General features: G+C 41.8%; 1 protein-coding gene across 2 annotated transcripts in view; it reads left to right on the top strand.

Moving 5' to 3' along the window:
• Positions 1–1,023: 1,023 nt before the first annotated feature.
• The window catches only part of SLC17A8 (solute carrier family 17 member 8), a 32,385-nt gene continuing 16,986 nt past the window's right edge, over positions 1,024–16,422 (top strand). For both annotated transcript variants that reach the window (XM_074901468.1, XM_074901467.1), the window contains exons 1-3: positions 1,024–1,534; positions 8,477–8,729; positions 12,384–12,502. In XM_074901468.1, coding sequence (XP_074757569.1) covers positions 1,392–1,534; positions 8,477–8,729; positions 12,384–12,502 — 515 coding nt within the window. In that variant the 5' untranslated portion in view covers positions 1,024–1,391. The remainder of the gene's footprint in view (positions 1,535–8,476; positions 8,730–12,383; positions 12,503–16,422) is intronic.

The following is a 16,422-nucleotide window of genomic DNA, read 5'->3' as shown; positions in this document are numbered from 1 at the left end:
CTGGGAAGGATAATGACAGGTATAGGGCAGGAGGGAAGGACCAGAGCCACAGCAGCTTGCTCAGGGGCACGGGTGGCAGAGTGGGAGCCAGGGTTCTTGGGTGGACAGCTGCCTGGCCACCTGCCCTCCACATGTCAACTTGCAGCCAGGGGCTTCCAGGGAAAACCAATTCTTCTCCTGCTGCTGGCCTGACAAGGCACTGACAGGTTCTTAATTTAACTTACCTTAGAAGAGCAGGGGGAATGTGGCGAATGCAAAACTCAATTTTTCTAACAACCCGGAAGTTTTCTGCCTTCCACTCCACCTAGGAAATGGGGAAGGGTGGACAGGAGCACAAAATCAATATGAAGTGGAGCTTCTTTCCTTTTCTTGTCATTGTAACCCAAATCCAATAACTGAGGCCTTGACAAAGCAGAATTTCTTCATCTGACTCCAGCCAATATGCAGGCTTGACGAGCATACTGACAGGCTGCCGTTTCCAAAAATGTTTTCGTTAAATACTTTCCTTCATGCTAGGAAAACTGTGCTGTCTTCATGAAGTTGTGTTGAGTTGGACAGGTTCACCTCTTCCAGCCACTTTGTGTTTCAAAAATGCAATGCATTTAATCTATACATGGTCTTTTATTGCTTATTCAAACAGCATAGCATCAATGCATCTCTGTGTATGTCTGCCCAAGGGCCCAGGAACATCAATAATAAATGACCAGGCTGGGGACGGTGGCTCTGGATTCAAACCTGTAGGTGCATTGGGGTAGGGGTCTCATCTGGGCAAGGAGTTCATAGTGAGTGGGAACTGTAGCTTGCAGTAATTCCCTCCCTGCAGAAAGGCTCGTAAATGTTTAATAAACTTCTTGCCCTTGTCATAGATGAGGTCTTATTAATGAACTGGAGTGGCTTGAGGACAGGTATTGTGTCCGTTACTATAGCACCACCTTGCACAGGATCTCAGCATGAAAGAGGCAGGGGAGGGAGGGAGGAAGGAAGGGAGGGAGGGAGGGAGGCACTGAGGATGAGCCCCAGCGAGCCAGCCTGAGGTTCTCTCGTGGAGCAGGCAGCCACATTCTGCCCAGGGACACCAGCCCTCGCAGCACCTCCAGCTCGCCAGCTGCAGCCTCTGGACTACCTGCCCCTGAACAGGTACCTGATCCTGCACAGATGCACGGCGGAGCCGCCACAAGTGCACCACCGAGTCCCTGAGTGCTTCCAGGGGTTTTTGCTCCAGAGCTCTTCCCGACTGACTTTCTGGCTTTGGAAGATTTGTTTTGTTTTGTTTTGTTTTGTTTTTTCTTCCATACTCCTTCCTTGAGCAACTGGTTGTTATTGCGGAGGTCACCGAGGGGAAGAGCAGAGGCTCCAGATTCTGGCATCAGGAAATATGACAGCAGAAGTGAATGTTTGTTAACGTAAGGGATTTAGTGAAGAAGAAAGACAAAATGCCTTTCAAAGGGTTCGGTTCACTGAAGGAAAGATTTTTTAACCCAGGAAAGGAAGAGGTGAAGAACACAATTAGTGACTCGCTGGGGAATTTGAGAAGGTAAAATCCAACAGAAAATTCCCAGATAGGTCCAATGGTTTAATTTGTTAAAGAGAAATTAAGTACAGAAAAATTTATAAATATAAACCAGAATTACTGAGTTGAGATAGTGAGAGACACTTTGCTGTAAGACAGATGTAAAAGGAGCACTGTTACAACAACATATAACTATAGGTGATAGAATATTTATATTATACAACAAAAACTGAAAATGCGTTATGAAACAGCATTATAACATTACAAAGAGCATGAAACAGTGTTTTGATATTAAAACTTCAATAATTAAATGTGAATAATTCTGTGACTTAGCTTACATGAAAAAACCTGATGATTTAATGGGAATTAACATTCCCAAATGATGCCACTCTTGAAATTAGATTTAATATTCCTAAATTACAGGGGTTTTTTTAAAAATCTTGTTCCAAATCAGTAAGAAAAAAATGTATTAAGTAGACATGTGTATTTGTGTGTTTACGGAGACCAACAAATTAGAAAGAGAAAAAGGAGAAGCAGCTGTTTGCTAGTAAAAAGAGAAAAAAGATTAAAGATTTTAATCTTAATCTGACAGTTTATGAAACAACAAATGGAAAGATTTTTATTTTTTGATAAATGAAAATATAATGTAACAAATGACCAGTCTCATGAAGGGAAAGAGATTTCTTAATTAAATGAAAAATTATTTCTATTAGTAATGGCCACTGACAACATTTATTTGTCTAATCAATAGATGAGGGCCAGAGGGTTCAGCAGCATTTCTTGCATACTTGATGTTAAGTGTTTTAAATCATTGTATGGATCAGGCCAATATTTTAACTGAATGTGTTTTTAGTGATTGAATGTACTTGCTTTCATAACCATCCCTTTACCTTCTTTTGGGAATGCTTTTTAGAGTTGAGATCTAGTTCTTGGCATATCTAAACATGCCTTTGATAACAAGAAAATGTATAATAATTGACATGTATGACACTACAGCATGCATATGCAAGAAAATAAGCATGTATACCTCCTCCTCCAGCCATGTATCAAGGATGTCATGCTGGTTCCTACACAGTGGATAGTACTGGCATTCAACTTCAGCAATATTGTTACTGAATCCAACTAAACCAAATGTGAGTTGAGATACAAGAAAGTTTGATGGATTTAATTATTTTCTGCTTAAAACACACATATACCAGTGTCTTTCTCAGATGTATTAGCCCGTGGAGGGAACAATCCAAGCAATATATTTTTTCACTGTCTGCCATCAGATCTAAGTAATAATTGGTCCAAATTGAGCAGTCTCTTAGGAAATATGCAGTCATATTTAAAGGTTTCTGTGAGGAATGAAACATGCATGTTTTTAACTTGAACTTCATTCTCTATAGCTTAGCCTACAAACGAGAGCATACACTTCTATTTTCACATGATGGTACACATGTATATGTACCAGCTGCAACCTCAACTTTGCTCTTCATCCAGGCCAATTGACTCAGGCCAATTGGCTTTAGTATGATGTAAATCAGCAAAGAATTTTGTCTCTCTTCTAGCATTTGATAGATGTTTAATTATATTAATGTGCATTCTTGATTAGATCACCGAGTGTGATTTCACTGACTGCTGTGTGTGGATGAAGGATCAAAGCTAGCAAAGTGGGTAGGAAAAACCATTTTAGCTTTTGTAAATATGACAAGTCTACACCTTCCTACTAAATTTTCTCTGCATTGCAAACAACAGAGCCTATCCAGAAACCAGTGTCTGGCAAGACCAGCTGCCAGATTCCAGCTGCTCCATAGCAATTGTCCACAAACTAGTTCAAGTGCTAAAGCACAAGGAGCATAAAGCAACATGCTGTCTCTTCATGGGCATGTAGCAACCTCAAATTATTTTGTGGGTGCTGCAAAACAAGAGTCTGCCCATAGGAGGTTACTTTAGAATAGCTGGATCCTGGAAGGGAGGCAAGGGGGACTGAACTGGAGAGACCTGAGCGGCATCCTTCCTTTAAGCTGTTGCCAGTGGTTTCATTTGTGAGATCTTAGAAGATGTTTTAGGAAATGTTTTAGATGTTTTGCACTTTTTTTTTTTTTTTTTAATGCAAAATTGGGTTTGTTCTCCATTAGTTAAATGCAGTGGGGCAGCAAAAAAAAAGAAAAGATAATTAGAGGATTCAAGGCTTGGGTAAATGAATGTCAGAGCTGGGGCTCTGCAAGCCTTATAAGTTTCCCAGAAAAGAAAGCCCTTCTTGCAGTGCTTCTTGGCAGGCAAAACCACTTTGGGCCTTCTTAGTGAACTTAGTGTAGTCAAAGAAGAATTTACCAACTAAAGAAAAAACTTGGACTACTCTGAGGATTTCAGGAGTCTTGGACCAGCTAATGGCAACTGTGGGTTTACTGATGAAGTCGGAAGTGATTATGTGCATTTACAACTCAATAATGTCACTGTTATTATGAAGAGCCATATTGGCCATTTCACATAGCTGCTATATGTAGTCTGGGCCCTGAAAAGTGTAGCTCTCGCTGCTGCAGATGTCCCTCAATGAATTAGACAGTCTTAACTGCTAAAAGCTGCAGTTTGAAGCTGAGTGATATACCCTTGCACTGGACAGGGCTCCTCTGCCCGTCAGCACAGTCTATGGTCACAGACTTAGTCCTCTCAAATGTTTCCTTTGCACACAAGTACAGAGAGTTTCATGCACTACAGACCATGCAGCAGTGTGAACACAACGCCGGGTGTCCAGGCTCAGTTGGTTTGTGAATCATGCAAGTCCCCTTGTGCTATGGTGATAGTGCAAGGGCAAAATACACATGTGCAACACTGTGCTGCAGCACCCAAGGGGCACCCCTCCAGTGCATTGAGGTTGTGCTGAGGAGAAACTGCAAGGCTGCCCTGCAGCCTGGGATTGCAGCACCTATGAGATGCAATCCCATGGTGCATATGTTTGAGATGTGCCATGAGTTTCATGCAAATACCATGCAGAAATGAGCCAGAGAGCTCCCACACACTGAGCGACTTAAAAGGATTCTCCTGTCTGTACTGGGATTTTGTACCAATGCATCAATTGCAGGATTTGGTATGGGGAAAATCCCTAGAGACTAAATGAGATCTCAGAAGATTGTATCTGCTTTTGGATAAATGATACTTTTCGATACTCAGTGTGTAGTTTTTGAAGTTACACCAGGATCATCAGTAATTGTTTCATGTGATGACTGATGCTGGATTTGTAGGTGTGATGTTTGAACGTTGTATATGATTTTGCTGCAGCGGCCTGTGAAAACCTGTAATATCTGGTAAAAGTCACTCTAGAATGTTTTCTAACACATGGCAAGTATTAACATTTGCCTGTTACTGTAGAATCTATGTGTTTTTCATAAAATGAAATGAAATGGTATGATTCTACTCCCCCTACTTTATCATTTGAAGAAATAACTAATTTCTATGCTAAATTCCTATAAAATGAGATTGCTAAATGTATGTGTTCTAGGGATTTTATTTATTACTGATAGGAATTTTTGAAATTTCTTTCATTCTTCCAAAATTCTGTATATGCCAGAGTAGTCGTTCAATAAAGAAGAGAAATTTTGCATATCGTTATGATGACATTTGGGCACAAAGCATGGACACAGATATCTAGCTCTCCTTACTTGCCAAGTGTTGTATATTTGCTAAAAAAGGAAACAGATTGATGTAAGGACTGAACATTTCCCATGCAGCAAAATACTCTCCTGTGTTTGTCAAACAATTAGAAGAAAGAACTGGCTCTGAAGCAGTTTTCTTCTAGATCACTGGTGTACAACAAATGAAACAAATGAAAATTTTCAGTGGCACTACTAAAATACATAAGAATACATTGGAATACATAGGAATACATTGGAAGATATATTTCTCATCTTTTCATGGGGTTGCCATACCTTCATTATATACCTGTTCAATAAAATAAAGCCAAAAAGCTAGCTCAAACACTGGCTTTGTGAATGTCTGCACTGCACTTCATCCTGGCTCCATTTTTTGACTGCTATTGCAAAACCATTTTCTCCAAGATAAAGGGGGCCCCTTCTGCTAAAGGGGGTTAACATTAAGCTTTGGGGATATGAAATACATTGTGTGGATTTGGGGACATGGATCAGTCCTCAACTTGCTTTTATTAATGAGTAGTTGAATACAATAGCAAAGCAATTAATTTTTCCTCAGAGGCAATGTTGGCCCAGAGTACTAGTCCTGTTTTACCATTTTTAACAGTGAATTAGGAGCAGAAGAATGTTTTCATGCCTATCTGAATTGACAGCCAGCTGAAAATGTCCAGATCAGAACAGATGTTTCGGCTTTGCATGATGTGTCTAATCTTTGTCAGTTGCCCAAAATAATACACCAATTAAAGCCTGATGTCTCTCTTATAAATAGAGAGCCTGGTAAAGTTATAAACAATTGAGAAATTGTGCTTGGATTTAATTCAATCAATATCTTAGATTATGTTAGAGAAAGACAATTAAATTACATCTTTTGGTTTGTTAATAATACTTTTGACATGACAACAGTTCTAAAAAATAATTTTTCAATTGTCTTTTCACTTCCTGAAATTGTACTTTGATTTAATTCAATCAATAGCTTAGATTATGTTAGAGAAAGACAATCAAATTACTTCTTTTGGTTTGTTAATAACTCTTTTGACATGACAACAGTTCTAAAAAATAATTATTCAATTGTCTTTTCACTTCCTGAGGTTTTTATTTTTGATATTTTATTCAGTTTACACCTACCTATATTAGCACACAGAGCATGGAATATAAGGTGCATTCTCTTTAAAGTGCCTGACTTCATTACTCTCTGTACTCTCATTTCACTAACAAATGCTGTTTCCCTGACAGTGAATCATAAGATCTCAATCACCTTCAATAACACCACAGTAATATCACATTTCCTGTGTTACCTTGCTTTAATGTAAAGTCTTCCCTCCAGCCTGACAATGAGCTAATGATCTAACTTGGCAGTTAGCACTGCTTTGAGCAAAGGATTAGGTCAAATAAACCCAGGAGTTCCCTTCTGCCCAAAACACTTTGATTCTAGTGTTTCTTGGAAATGTGACCTGATGGACTGTAACACACCTTTTTTTTTTTTTTTTTTCATATTGGAAAGATTTATTTAAGTCCACAGAAGCACCCCAGGAAGCCATACTTACCACCTATATTTGCAAAACCTTTAGTATAGAGTACTATCTCTTAGTTTATGGGCAGTACCTAAGAGAGCAACTGGAGAAAGCTGTGATTAAACCAACACTGTTCTCCCAAAAGACCAACCAGCTACTGTGTAGATCAGCCATGTGTAACTCATCCATGTATGCTCTGTCAACATTTAATTATATTTGGAAGTTCATTACATTTCAAATAATCAGCCAGATGTATGAAAGGAAATAAGTTAGTCACAAGAAAACCGTGAATGAAATAATTTTATCATCTTATATAGCAAGCTGGACTTTAAATAGAATAAGTAACTGTTCATATTTTCACAGCACTGTGACACATGGCAGACACTAAAGGAGCTGGATCATGAGCTCACTGTTTCAGAGCAATGCCAAAACTGAAAGGCTTCATAATGTAGCTGTTGATCAAGGCCTCCTTTTAGTAAACACTTAACCTTAAGCTCATCGGTAGTGTTAAGTGGGCTAGTCATGTATTCACAGCTAACCATGAGTTTAAGTGTTTCAGCATGTCAGAAAACCCATATTCTGCATTTAAAATTGCATGGGAAGTTAATATTAGGAAAGGAATTATTTAGCTCTGGCCCTGGTGGTGTGTGTGTGTGTGTGTGTGTGTGTGTGTGTGTGTTTAGTTCTTTCTCACCACACCTTTTCTACCAGAGACATTCCCTGGTCCTGCAGCATAGGATGTTAAGAGCTCCAATCAGATTAATTTTTAATTGCATTATCATGCAATTCCACATTATGTGGAAGTGCCATTTTGTTTAATATGAATCTCTCAGCTGGTGTGCTTGTAGGAAGAGGAAAGGCTGGATACTCTAAGCCAGAGGATCTGTACTCCCATGTTAGTTGGTAGCTGGTGGGCAGCCTCTTGCTTGCTGTAATGGCTGGGTACCATTTGCTCCTATTCCAAGTAAATGGAAAAGCCCACATCTCTGGCATCTTCCCTCCCAGTTCCTCCCAACTGCATTGCAATTGCTACACCAAATTTGATCCCAGGCAAAGCCCTTTCAGCCTCTGCTGCTGAGGTGTGGTGAATCAGCACCCAGAAAATCTCTGTCTTCCTTCAGATCTCATTTAATATTATTTTGCACAAAGGGCAACACATTCAACAATAGGAGTTTCAGGGTTCCCTTTGCAATGGCCTAAATCCTGGTGGTGAGAGGATGTTTCAGAGAAGAGGAGACGTGTGGCTTCAAATCCCTTCAGGCAGAGAAAGTCTAGTCCTGGCTCTTCTACTTCTTAAGTAGGGGCTTTAATGCTAGAGCCTTTTTTCCTCTTCGGTATAGCCCTGGGTTTTGTTGCACAGGTGAAAACAAATTCACGGGGAGTTTTGGGCTGAGCAAAACCATGCTTTGTGTTGTAATTTGGCCTTTTCCTGAAACCTACAGCTAGCTCTGCTTACTGTATCTAATTAGAAATCATGACTGATTTCTTCATATGTATATTTTCCTGAAAACCAGCAGCATTTATCATAACAGAACTCAATTTAGCCCTCATAATGATGCTCATGAACAGCCTGTGTATACTTCTCCAGCTAGCTGTCTAGCTAGGTGGCTCAGATTTACAAACTTCAGAGGTCGTTCGTGAAAAGTGTAGACTATGCTAACCTTTCAAAAGCTGCCCAGCATTAACTCGTCATACAGCCAAGAGACAAACACCTCACAAGGAGATGATGTATCAGCTGACTGGAACACATAATTACCCATCTACATTTCAGTAAGTTTTACTGAGACGATAAGGCATTTTTATTTTCTCTTTCTTCATCCATTTAGGAAAATTGATGGCACCAACACAGAGGAGGATCACATTGAGCTGACGGAAGAGGGGCGGCCAGTGCAGGCAAGCACCCGCAAGCCGGCACCATGTGACTGCTACTGTTGTGGGCTGCCCAAGCGCTACATCATTGCCATAATGAGTGGTCTGGGCTTTTGCATCTCCTTTGGAATTAGATGTAACCTAGGTGTTGCCATCGTGGAAATGGTGAACAATAACACTGTTTATGTTAATGGAAAACCAGAGCTGCAGGTGAGAAAACGTCTTCTTTTCACTATTCTGAGCAGACCCCATTTCAAAATCATCCAAGTGCTACATATCAAAGCACTGTGTATACGTAGATCAAAAACTGAGGCAGGGAGACACATGACTCTTGATTCACATAGATGTGTAGATGTTTAATTCCTATTTAGGTGTTGAAGTCATGTTAAAAATCTGTAAGATCTGAGGATTTGCGATGTCATAGAGGATGTAAGTAGCAGAAATGAGAACTGTAATGGCTTGCATGTCTATCAAGTCCCTGATCTTTCGCTTGTAGACCAATTTTGTTGCTGTAGCAGAAGTTTTTACTATTTACCATCTCTCAGGGAAGCAGGCTCTGATGCTGCTGCAGAAGAAATTATTAATTGCTGTACATGGTGCTGCACTCTATTTAGATCAGTAGATTATGTTCAAGACCTTAAAGTAGTCACTGGCAAGAAAGCAATAGGTTTTTAGAGGTTATTGACAATGTGGACTGCTGTCTACAGGTATTCAAAGCTAGGTACCAAGCTATTTTCAAATTTTCAGTAGATGGTGTGTGGTTCACAGCAGATGTCTACAAACCTTTAACAATGCACCCAAGGAACTGCAGGTTCAATGCACACCTTAGTTTCCCTAGTCCTGCTTTGGTATATGACTGTGATACCCTGAGTCCCTTTATGGACTTCATGAACTTGAGCTTTTATATTTGCTCCACTCATTGATTTTTTTTTTTTTTTTTTAATATTTTTGTCCTAACAAATTATTCACAGGAATATTGACTCTCACCTGGTGATTTCTCATGTGCTGAGGTCTAGAAGAAAAGACACTACAGAAGGACAAAGTATCATCAGGACCCTCCCAGGGAATGGAGGCTTCCCCCAGCCCTTTGTCTGTCAGCACATTCCCCAAAACAGAACACGTCTCCCAGAGAGACAGATACCTTCTGTCATTTTTCTAGAGATGAGTGAAAAGCTGTATAATTATTCATAAGCTTTTCTCACAGATATTTTAACTTTCTGTAAAGCAAATTTTCAAAGTTAAAAGTATGCCTGCCTGCATGATTCATGGTCATAGGAGCTATTGATCTGCAAAGATCAGAGAAGATGTTTATGATTCTAGGTCTGTGGATTAAGTAAATCTTCCTTCCCTTCCCACATTATGCTATGGCCAGTCTTCCAGTGTTTTTCTCTGCCCTTCCTAACTATCAAGTAGAGTGTTTCCAGTCAGACTCAGTAAACCCCAGAAAGATTTACCAAAGTGAATGACTGGTTTTCTAGTGGAGAGCAGCTCTGTGGAAAGGGACATGTGGACAACAAGCTCAGTATGAGTGAACAGTGTGCTGCTGTGGAAAAAAAAAAAAAAGCCAGTGAGATGCTGAGTTGTATCAACATGGGCATCACCAGCAAAGTCATTATCTCACTTGGCACTTGTTAGGCCACACCTGAAATACTGTGTTCAGTTTTGGTTCCTGCTATACAAAAAAGTTGTAGACAGCCAGGAGAGGGTCCATCACAAAGATATCAAAGGAATGAGAAGCCTGCCATATGAGAAAAGGCTGAGAACTGGGTTTGTTCAGCCTTGAGAAGAGAAGGCATAGGAAAGACCTTATCATCATGTTCCAGCATTTAAAGGGTGGCTACAGAGAAAATGGAGACTCCCTTTTTTCAAGGAGTCACACGGAAAAGACAAGGGGTAATGAGTAAAAGTTACTCTTGGGGAGATTCTCACAGGACACAAGGGAAAGATTTTCATAATGAGACCAATCAGCCACTGGAATAATCTCCCCAGGGAAATAAGTGGTGGAATCCCCAACATTGGACACTTAACATTCAGCTGGACAGGGTGTTGGGTCATCTTGTCTAGACTGTGCTTTTGACAAGGAAGATTGTACCAGATGATACTTGAAGTCCCTTCCAACCTGGTATTCTATGATTCTATGACTCTAGTTCTTCACCTGCAATCTCCTCCAACCAGCGCCTGCTGCTTAGACTTGCTGCTGAATTTGTATTTATTCAGTCTAATTCTTGCTCCATATGGTCCTGCTGGGGCTTCCTGGATTTGTATTTCACACTGGAGCAAGAGAAAGGGTGTGCCTGCATAGGCTGGGAAGCTCAGAAGAGATAGTTTGAGGAAATTCAGAAAAACTCCTCTCACAAATCTCAGATTATTCTGTTTGGGCGTGAGTACCTCCTGGTACAGGAACTTTTTCCATGTCTCCTGGTGTTTCTGCCTGCAGAAATTACTACCTAGAAACTAAGCTGGAAATCACTAGTAAAAAATTAGATATTTAAAACAGAAATGTAACTCAGCAGAGGAAAGTGGGTCTTTTGTCAGAATGTATATTGATGGGGAGGGAAATCCTTTAGCTCTCTGTAAAGATGTCTGGCTAACTAATGACGTCTTTCTCTCTGCAGATAAAAAGATGAGTTGTTTTTCAGTTTGCTTGTTTGGGAAAAAAAATCAACTTGCCTGGGAAAAGTGGTTCTTCTTTTTACACACAGAAAATAATTAAAAAAAAAAAAAAAAGTTAAGGTTTATCACTCCAGTTTTCATTTTTCTGTAGTGTTTTAGTGACACTTTTAATTCAGAATCTAAGACATCTGTGCTGCTTCCTCACATGATGTTTAGCCACCTTTCCCTGCTGTGTGATTAGCATAAAAATGATCATGAAGCAAAACATCATGGATTCTCATTGCTCCAAGACAGTTCTGAATTGAGGGTTCAAGGAGAAAAAGTTGACACTGACCTTAACATTAGTGTGATTGTACTGAGCCAGGCCCTGTCTGACCTCCCAGAATAGAGGACAAGGAGGGCACCTTTTTCTTCACTTCCTCTATGTTTTGCCCTGGGCTTTGGCTATCCCTCCTCTGAACAAGTATGTAAACAGAGTCACCAGAGAACAGGAATGTCCTTGTTCAGGAAGAGCCTTGAGAAGACTGAAACTGTTTCGTATCCAAGGATGAGTTGTATAGTGAATTTCTCTTGGCTGTAGACATTTTTGGCTAGGAACCATCAATAACCAGCCTGTAGCTGGCCTTCTGCATCCAAATTCAGCCCTACAACTGGCACCACTTTTAACAAAAGATAAACTAGTCAGATAACTAGTGTAATCTAGTTTTATTTCTAGATTGCCTTGTCTTCAGGTGTTATCCCTCCTCAACACCCCACCTACCACTTTTCTGCTCCTGTGCCACTTAATGCTGATGGTGGATGGTCAGAGTTTGGCCCTGACAAGGAGAACCATGGATGACCAGGAAGCTGATCAACTCAAAAGACCTAAGCAATCTTGATAATTTTGGGGAAATCGATATGTCAATTGAAAGGCTTCAGGTCCATGTTATAACAATGAACAGGCTTGAAAACAAAGGTTTAAGTAGCCCAGGGGGAAGCAGTGACAAGTGGCAAAGATGAAGACCCAGCGTTATCTGGCTTCTGGCTGAACACTTTCCCCCACCTATTCACCTGACTGAAAGCTAAGAGCAAAAGGAGTAATCTCACATGGGAATCTGACATGTTTTTGCCTTAATTGGGGCTCAGCAACACCAGCCAGTGTAAATAGGCTGCCTTGATGTGGATGGGGTGACCTCTGTGTGTCTTCCGAACAGTGGTTATCTTACAATGAGTGTGCTTCATTTTACAGAATTTCTTCTGTTTCCTTTACAGAAAGCCCAATTCAACTGGGATCCAGAGACGGTGGGACTCATTCATGGCTCTTTTTTCTGGGGTTACATTGTGACACAAATTCCAGGGGGGTTCATCTCAAACAAATTGGCTGCTAACAGGTAAGAAAGCAATAATCAAAAGAATTAAGCTTTACAGCCTGGTGACTGCTTTGCACTGTTTAAATTATGATTACCAAAATAGTGAAATAATGTGTTTCAGGAATACACACCTGAAACTGAATGTGCAGTATTTATGTCTATAACCAAAAATAAGACTAGATTTCCATTATGGGTCTATTGCTGATTCTCCTAATTTAGCTTGTTCATCTCAAATATTTACACATTTCTTTTCTAAAAATAATGCTTTCTGGAGTGTTAGGAAAATCACACATAATGCTTCAGACAATTGTAGCATTTGTCTTTCAGCAGTTGTCTTAGCACTTTTTAGCTCAACTTAACACCAAACAAGAAATTTCAAACAAAATTTTACCTTTCTCCTTTGAAAATTCCCTGTGGACTGAAGCTGAGCATGTAAGAATTACAGAAATGTTTTTGTTCTGAAGATACAAATCCATCCTTCTGCACACAAATATCCTCACCATGGCTAGGTATGGTACTGACTGTTAGGATTGCCTAGAACTTCTAATAGAGCCTCATGATTTCTGTTTGGTGAACTCTGAGCCTCTATACATATTTCTTCTATGCTCATTGTGTTTGTGGGCTTTTTTTTTTTTTTTTTTTTTTAATTCAACTGCTTTTGACGATGAGAGTAAGAAAAGTAGCTAATTTTGCCAAAGCTAACTTTGATTTTGGGCTTTACTTCAAAAAGTCTTCAGAACTTGGAACATGATCACAAGAGAGAGGCAGATTGTCTGAAGACAGCTGTTTGTGAATGAGCTCATGAGATGTGTGCTAAGGGCGTTTGCGATCTTCAGATAAAAGAGATGGTTAGTACTCACTTCATTGTCTTCAAACAAGATGTCACCTACCTATGAATGCTTTCAGAATTGGAAAAGGTCTTTAAAACCTTCAGTTATACATTGCAACCAAAGTGGTGAGGTGGATGAAGCTTTCTATAAACAGCTGGGAGATATTTCGCAGTCACTTGCCGTTGTTCTTGTGGGGGACTTTAACCTCCTGGGTATCTGCTGGGATCACAGCACAGCAGAGAGGGAACAATCCAGGAGGTTCCTGGAATGTGTGGAGGATAACTTCCTCACACAGCTGGTGAGTGAGCCGAGCAGGGAAGGTGCCCTCCTGGACCTGCTTCTTGTGAACAGGGAAGAGCTTGTGGGGGAAGTAAAGGTTGGAGGCCGTCTAGGGTGCAGTGATCATGAGATGATGGAGTTTTGATCCTTGGAGGAACAAAGAGAGGGGTTAGTAAAACTGCCACCTTAGACTTCCGGAGGGAAAACTTCAATCTGTTCAAAAGACTGATGAACAGAATCCCTTGGGAGGCTGCCCTGAAGGATATGGGAGTCCAGGAAGGCTGGACATCCTTCAAGAGCGAAGTCTTAAAGGCACAGGAGCAGGCTGTTCCCGTGTGCTGAAAAACAAGCAGGCGGGGAAGGAGTCTGGCCTGGCTAAACAGGGACCTTTGGCTGGATCTCAAGAACAAACGAAGAATCTATGACCTTTGGAAGAGGGGCCAGGTCTCTCATGAAGACTATAAAGTCATAGTGAAGTTATTCAGGGAGAACATCAGGAGAGCCAAAGCACAGCTAGAGCTCAGTCTGGCTACAGCTGTTAAGGATAACAAAAAATGTTTCTATAAATTCCTTAACGGCAGAAGGAGGATTAGGGAAAATCTCCCTCCTTTACTGGATGCAGAGGGAAACAGGGTAACTAAGGCTGAGGAAAAGGCTGAGGTGCTCAACGCCTACTTTGCCTCAGTCTTTAGCAGAGGAGCTGGCTGTTCCCTGGACACCCAGCCTCATGAGCTGGAAGATGGGGAGGGGAAGCAGACTGAGGTCAGCACAATTAAAGAGGAAGTGGTCGGAGACCTGCTACACCACTTGGATGCACACAAGTCTGTGGGACCGGATGGGTTACACCCAAGGGTGCTGAGGGAGTGGGCAGATGTGCTCGCCAAGCTGCTGTTCATGATTTACCTGAAGTCATGGCTAACTGGGGAGGTCCCATTGGACTGGAGGGTGGCAAATGTGACACCCATCTACAAGAAAAGCAGGAATGACAATCCAGGAAATTATAGACGTGTCAGTCTGACCTCAGTGACAGGGAAGGTCATGGAGCAGGTCACCTCGGGTGCCATTAAAAGTCATATAATGGACAACCAGGGGATCAGGCCCAGTCAGCATGGGTTTATGAAAGGCAGGTCCTGCTTGACAAACCTGATCTCCTTCTATGGCAGGGCGACCTGCTTATTGGATGAGGGAGACGATGTGGATGTAGTTTATCTTGACTTTAGCAAGGCCTTTAGACCTTAGACACTGTTTCCCACAGCATTCTCCTGGCAAAACTGGCTGCTCAAGGCTTGGATGGGCACACGCTTTGCCGGGTAAAAAACTGGCTGGATGGCCGGGCCCAAAGAGTTGTGGTGAACGGAGTTAAATCCAGCTGGCGGCCGGTCACGAGTGGTGTCCCCCAGGGCTCGGTTTTGGGGCCACTCCTGTTTAACATCTTTATTGATGATCTAGACGAGGGGATCGAGTGCACCCTCAGTCAGTTTGCAGATGACCCCAAGTTGGGTGGGAGTGTTGATGTGCTCGAGGGTAGGGAGGCTCTCCAGAGAGACCTGGACAGGCTGGAGCCATGGGCTGAGGCCAACTGGAGGAGTTTCAATAAAGCCAAATGCTGGGGGCTGCCCTTGGGCCATAACAACCCCCAGCAGCGCTACAGGCTTGGGGAGGAGTGGCTGGAGAGCTGCCAGTCAGAGAGGGACCTGGGGGAGTTGATTGACATCTGGCTGAACAGGAGCCAGCAGCGTGCCCAGGTGGCCAAGAAGGCCAATGGCATCCTGGCTTTTGTCAGCAATAGCGTGGCCAGCAGGGACAGGGAAGGGATCTCGCCCCTGTACTCGGCACTGGTGAGGCCGCACCTCGATTCCTGTGTTCAGTTTTGGGCCCCTCACTACAAAAAGGACATTGAATTACTCAAAAGTGACCAGAGAAGGGCAACGAAGCTGGTGCAGGGTCTGGAGCACAGGTCATACGAGGAGCAGCTGAGGGAACTGGGGGTGTTTAGTCTGGAGAAGAGGAGGCTGAGGGGAGACCTCATCGCCCTCTAGAGCTACCTGAAAGGAGGTTGCAGAGAGCTGGGGATGAGTCTCTTTAACCAAGTAACAATCCATATGACAAGAGGGAATGTCCTCAAGTTGTGGCAGGGAAGGTTTAGACTGTATGTTAGGAAGCATTTCTTTACAGAGTGAGCTGTTAGACATTGGAATGGGCTGCCCAGGTCAGTAGTGGAGTCCCCATCCCTGGAGGTGTTTAAGAGTCGGGTCAACTTAGCGCTGAGGGATCTGGTGTAGTTGGGAACTTTCAGTGTTAGGTCAATGATTGGACTGGATGGTCTTCAAGATCTTTTCCAACCTAGACGATTCTGTGATTCTATGAAATCAAGGTACTTTGCTCTCTGCATTCTACAGAGAGCTACTGGGGTTACAAGACTGCCTGGGCCTTCTTCCCACCCATATGCCCTTATGGAAATGAGAAATGACTCCAGGACAGAATTATCCCATGAAATTGCCCAGAAGTTCTGTCCTAACTCTCTTTTGTCTGTAACCAAAAGATAGTCAGAGTGCAGTTTGCACTGCTTCTTCAACATTACTAGCGTCCTCAATTATTCATTTCTCTGCCCCACAGAAGTGCCTAAGCAGAGTATACTTCCATCTGCCAAATAAGACAAACAAATTACCTAAGCTTAATAATTTCCACAGACTTTCTAGTCTTGCCACCAGCTTTTGCAGCAGAAGGGCCCCAAAACACAGATGTGCACACTGTTGACTGAATAATTCAGTGTATTATTAGTTTGGCTTTTGTTTCCTTAATTATCCTGCAAACAGTAAAATCAACCATGTT

This window comes from Athene noctua, chromosome 3, assembly GCF_965140245.1.
Source record: "Athene noctua chromosome 3, bAthNoc1.hap1.1, whole genome shotgun sequence".
Lineage (NCBI taxonomy): Eukaryota > Metazoa > Chordata > Aves > Strigiformes > Strigidae > Athene > Athene noctua.
Note: the sequence above shows the minus strand (reverse complement) of the source record. Positions and strands in the feature narration are given on the sequence as shown.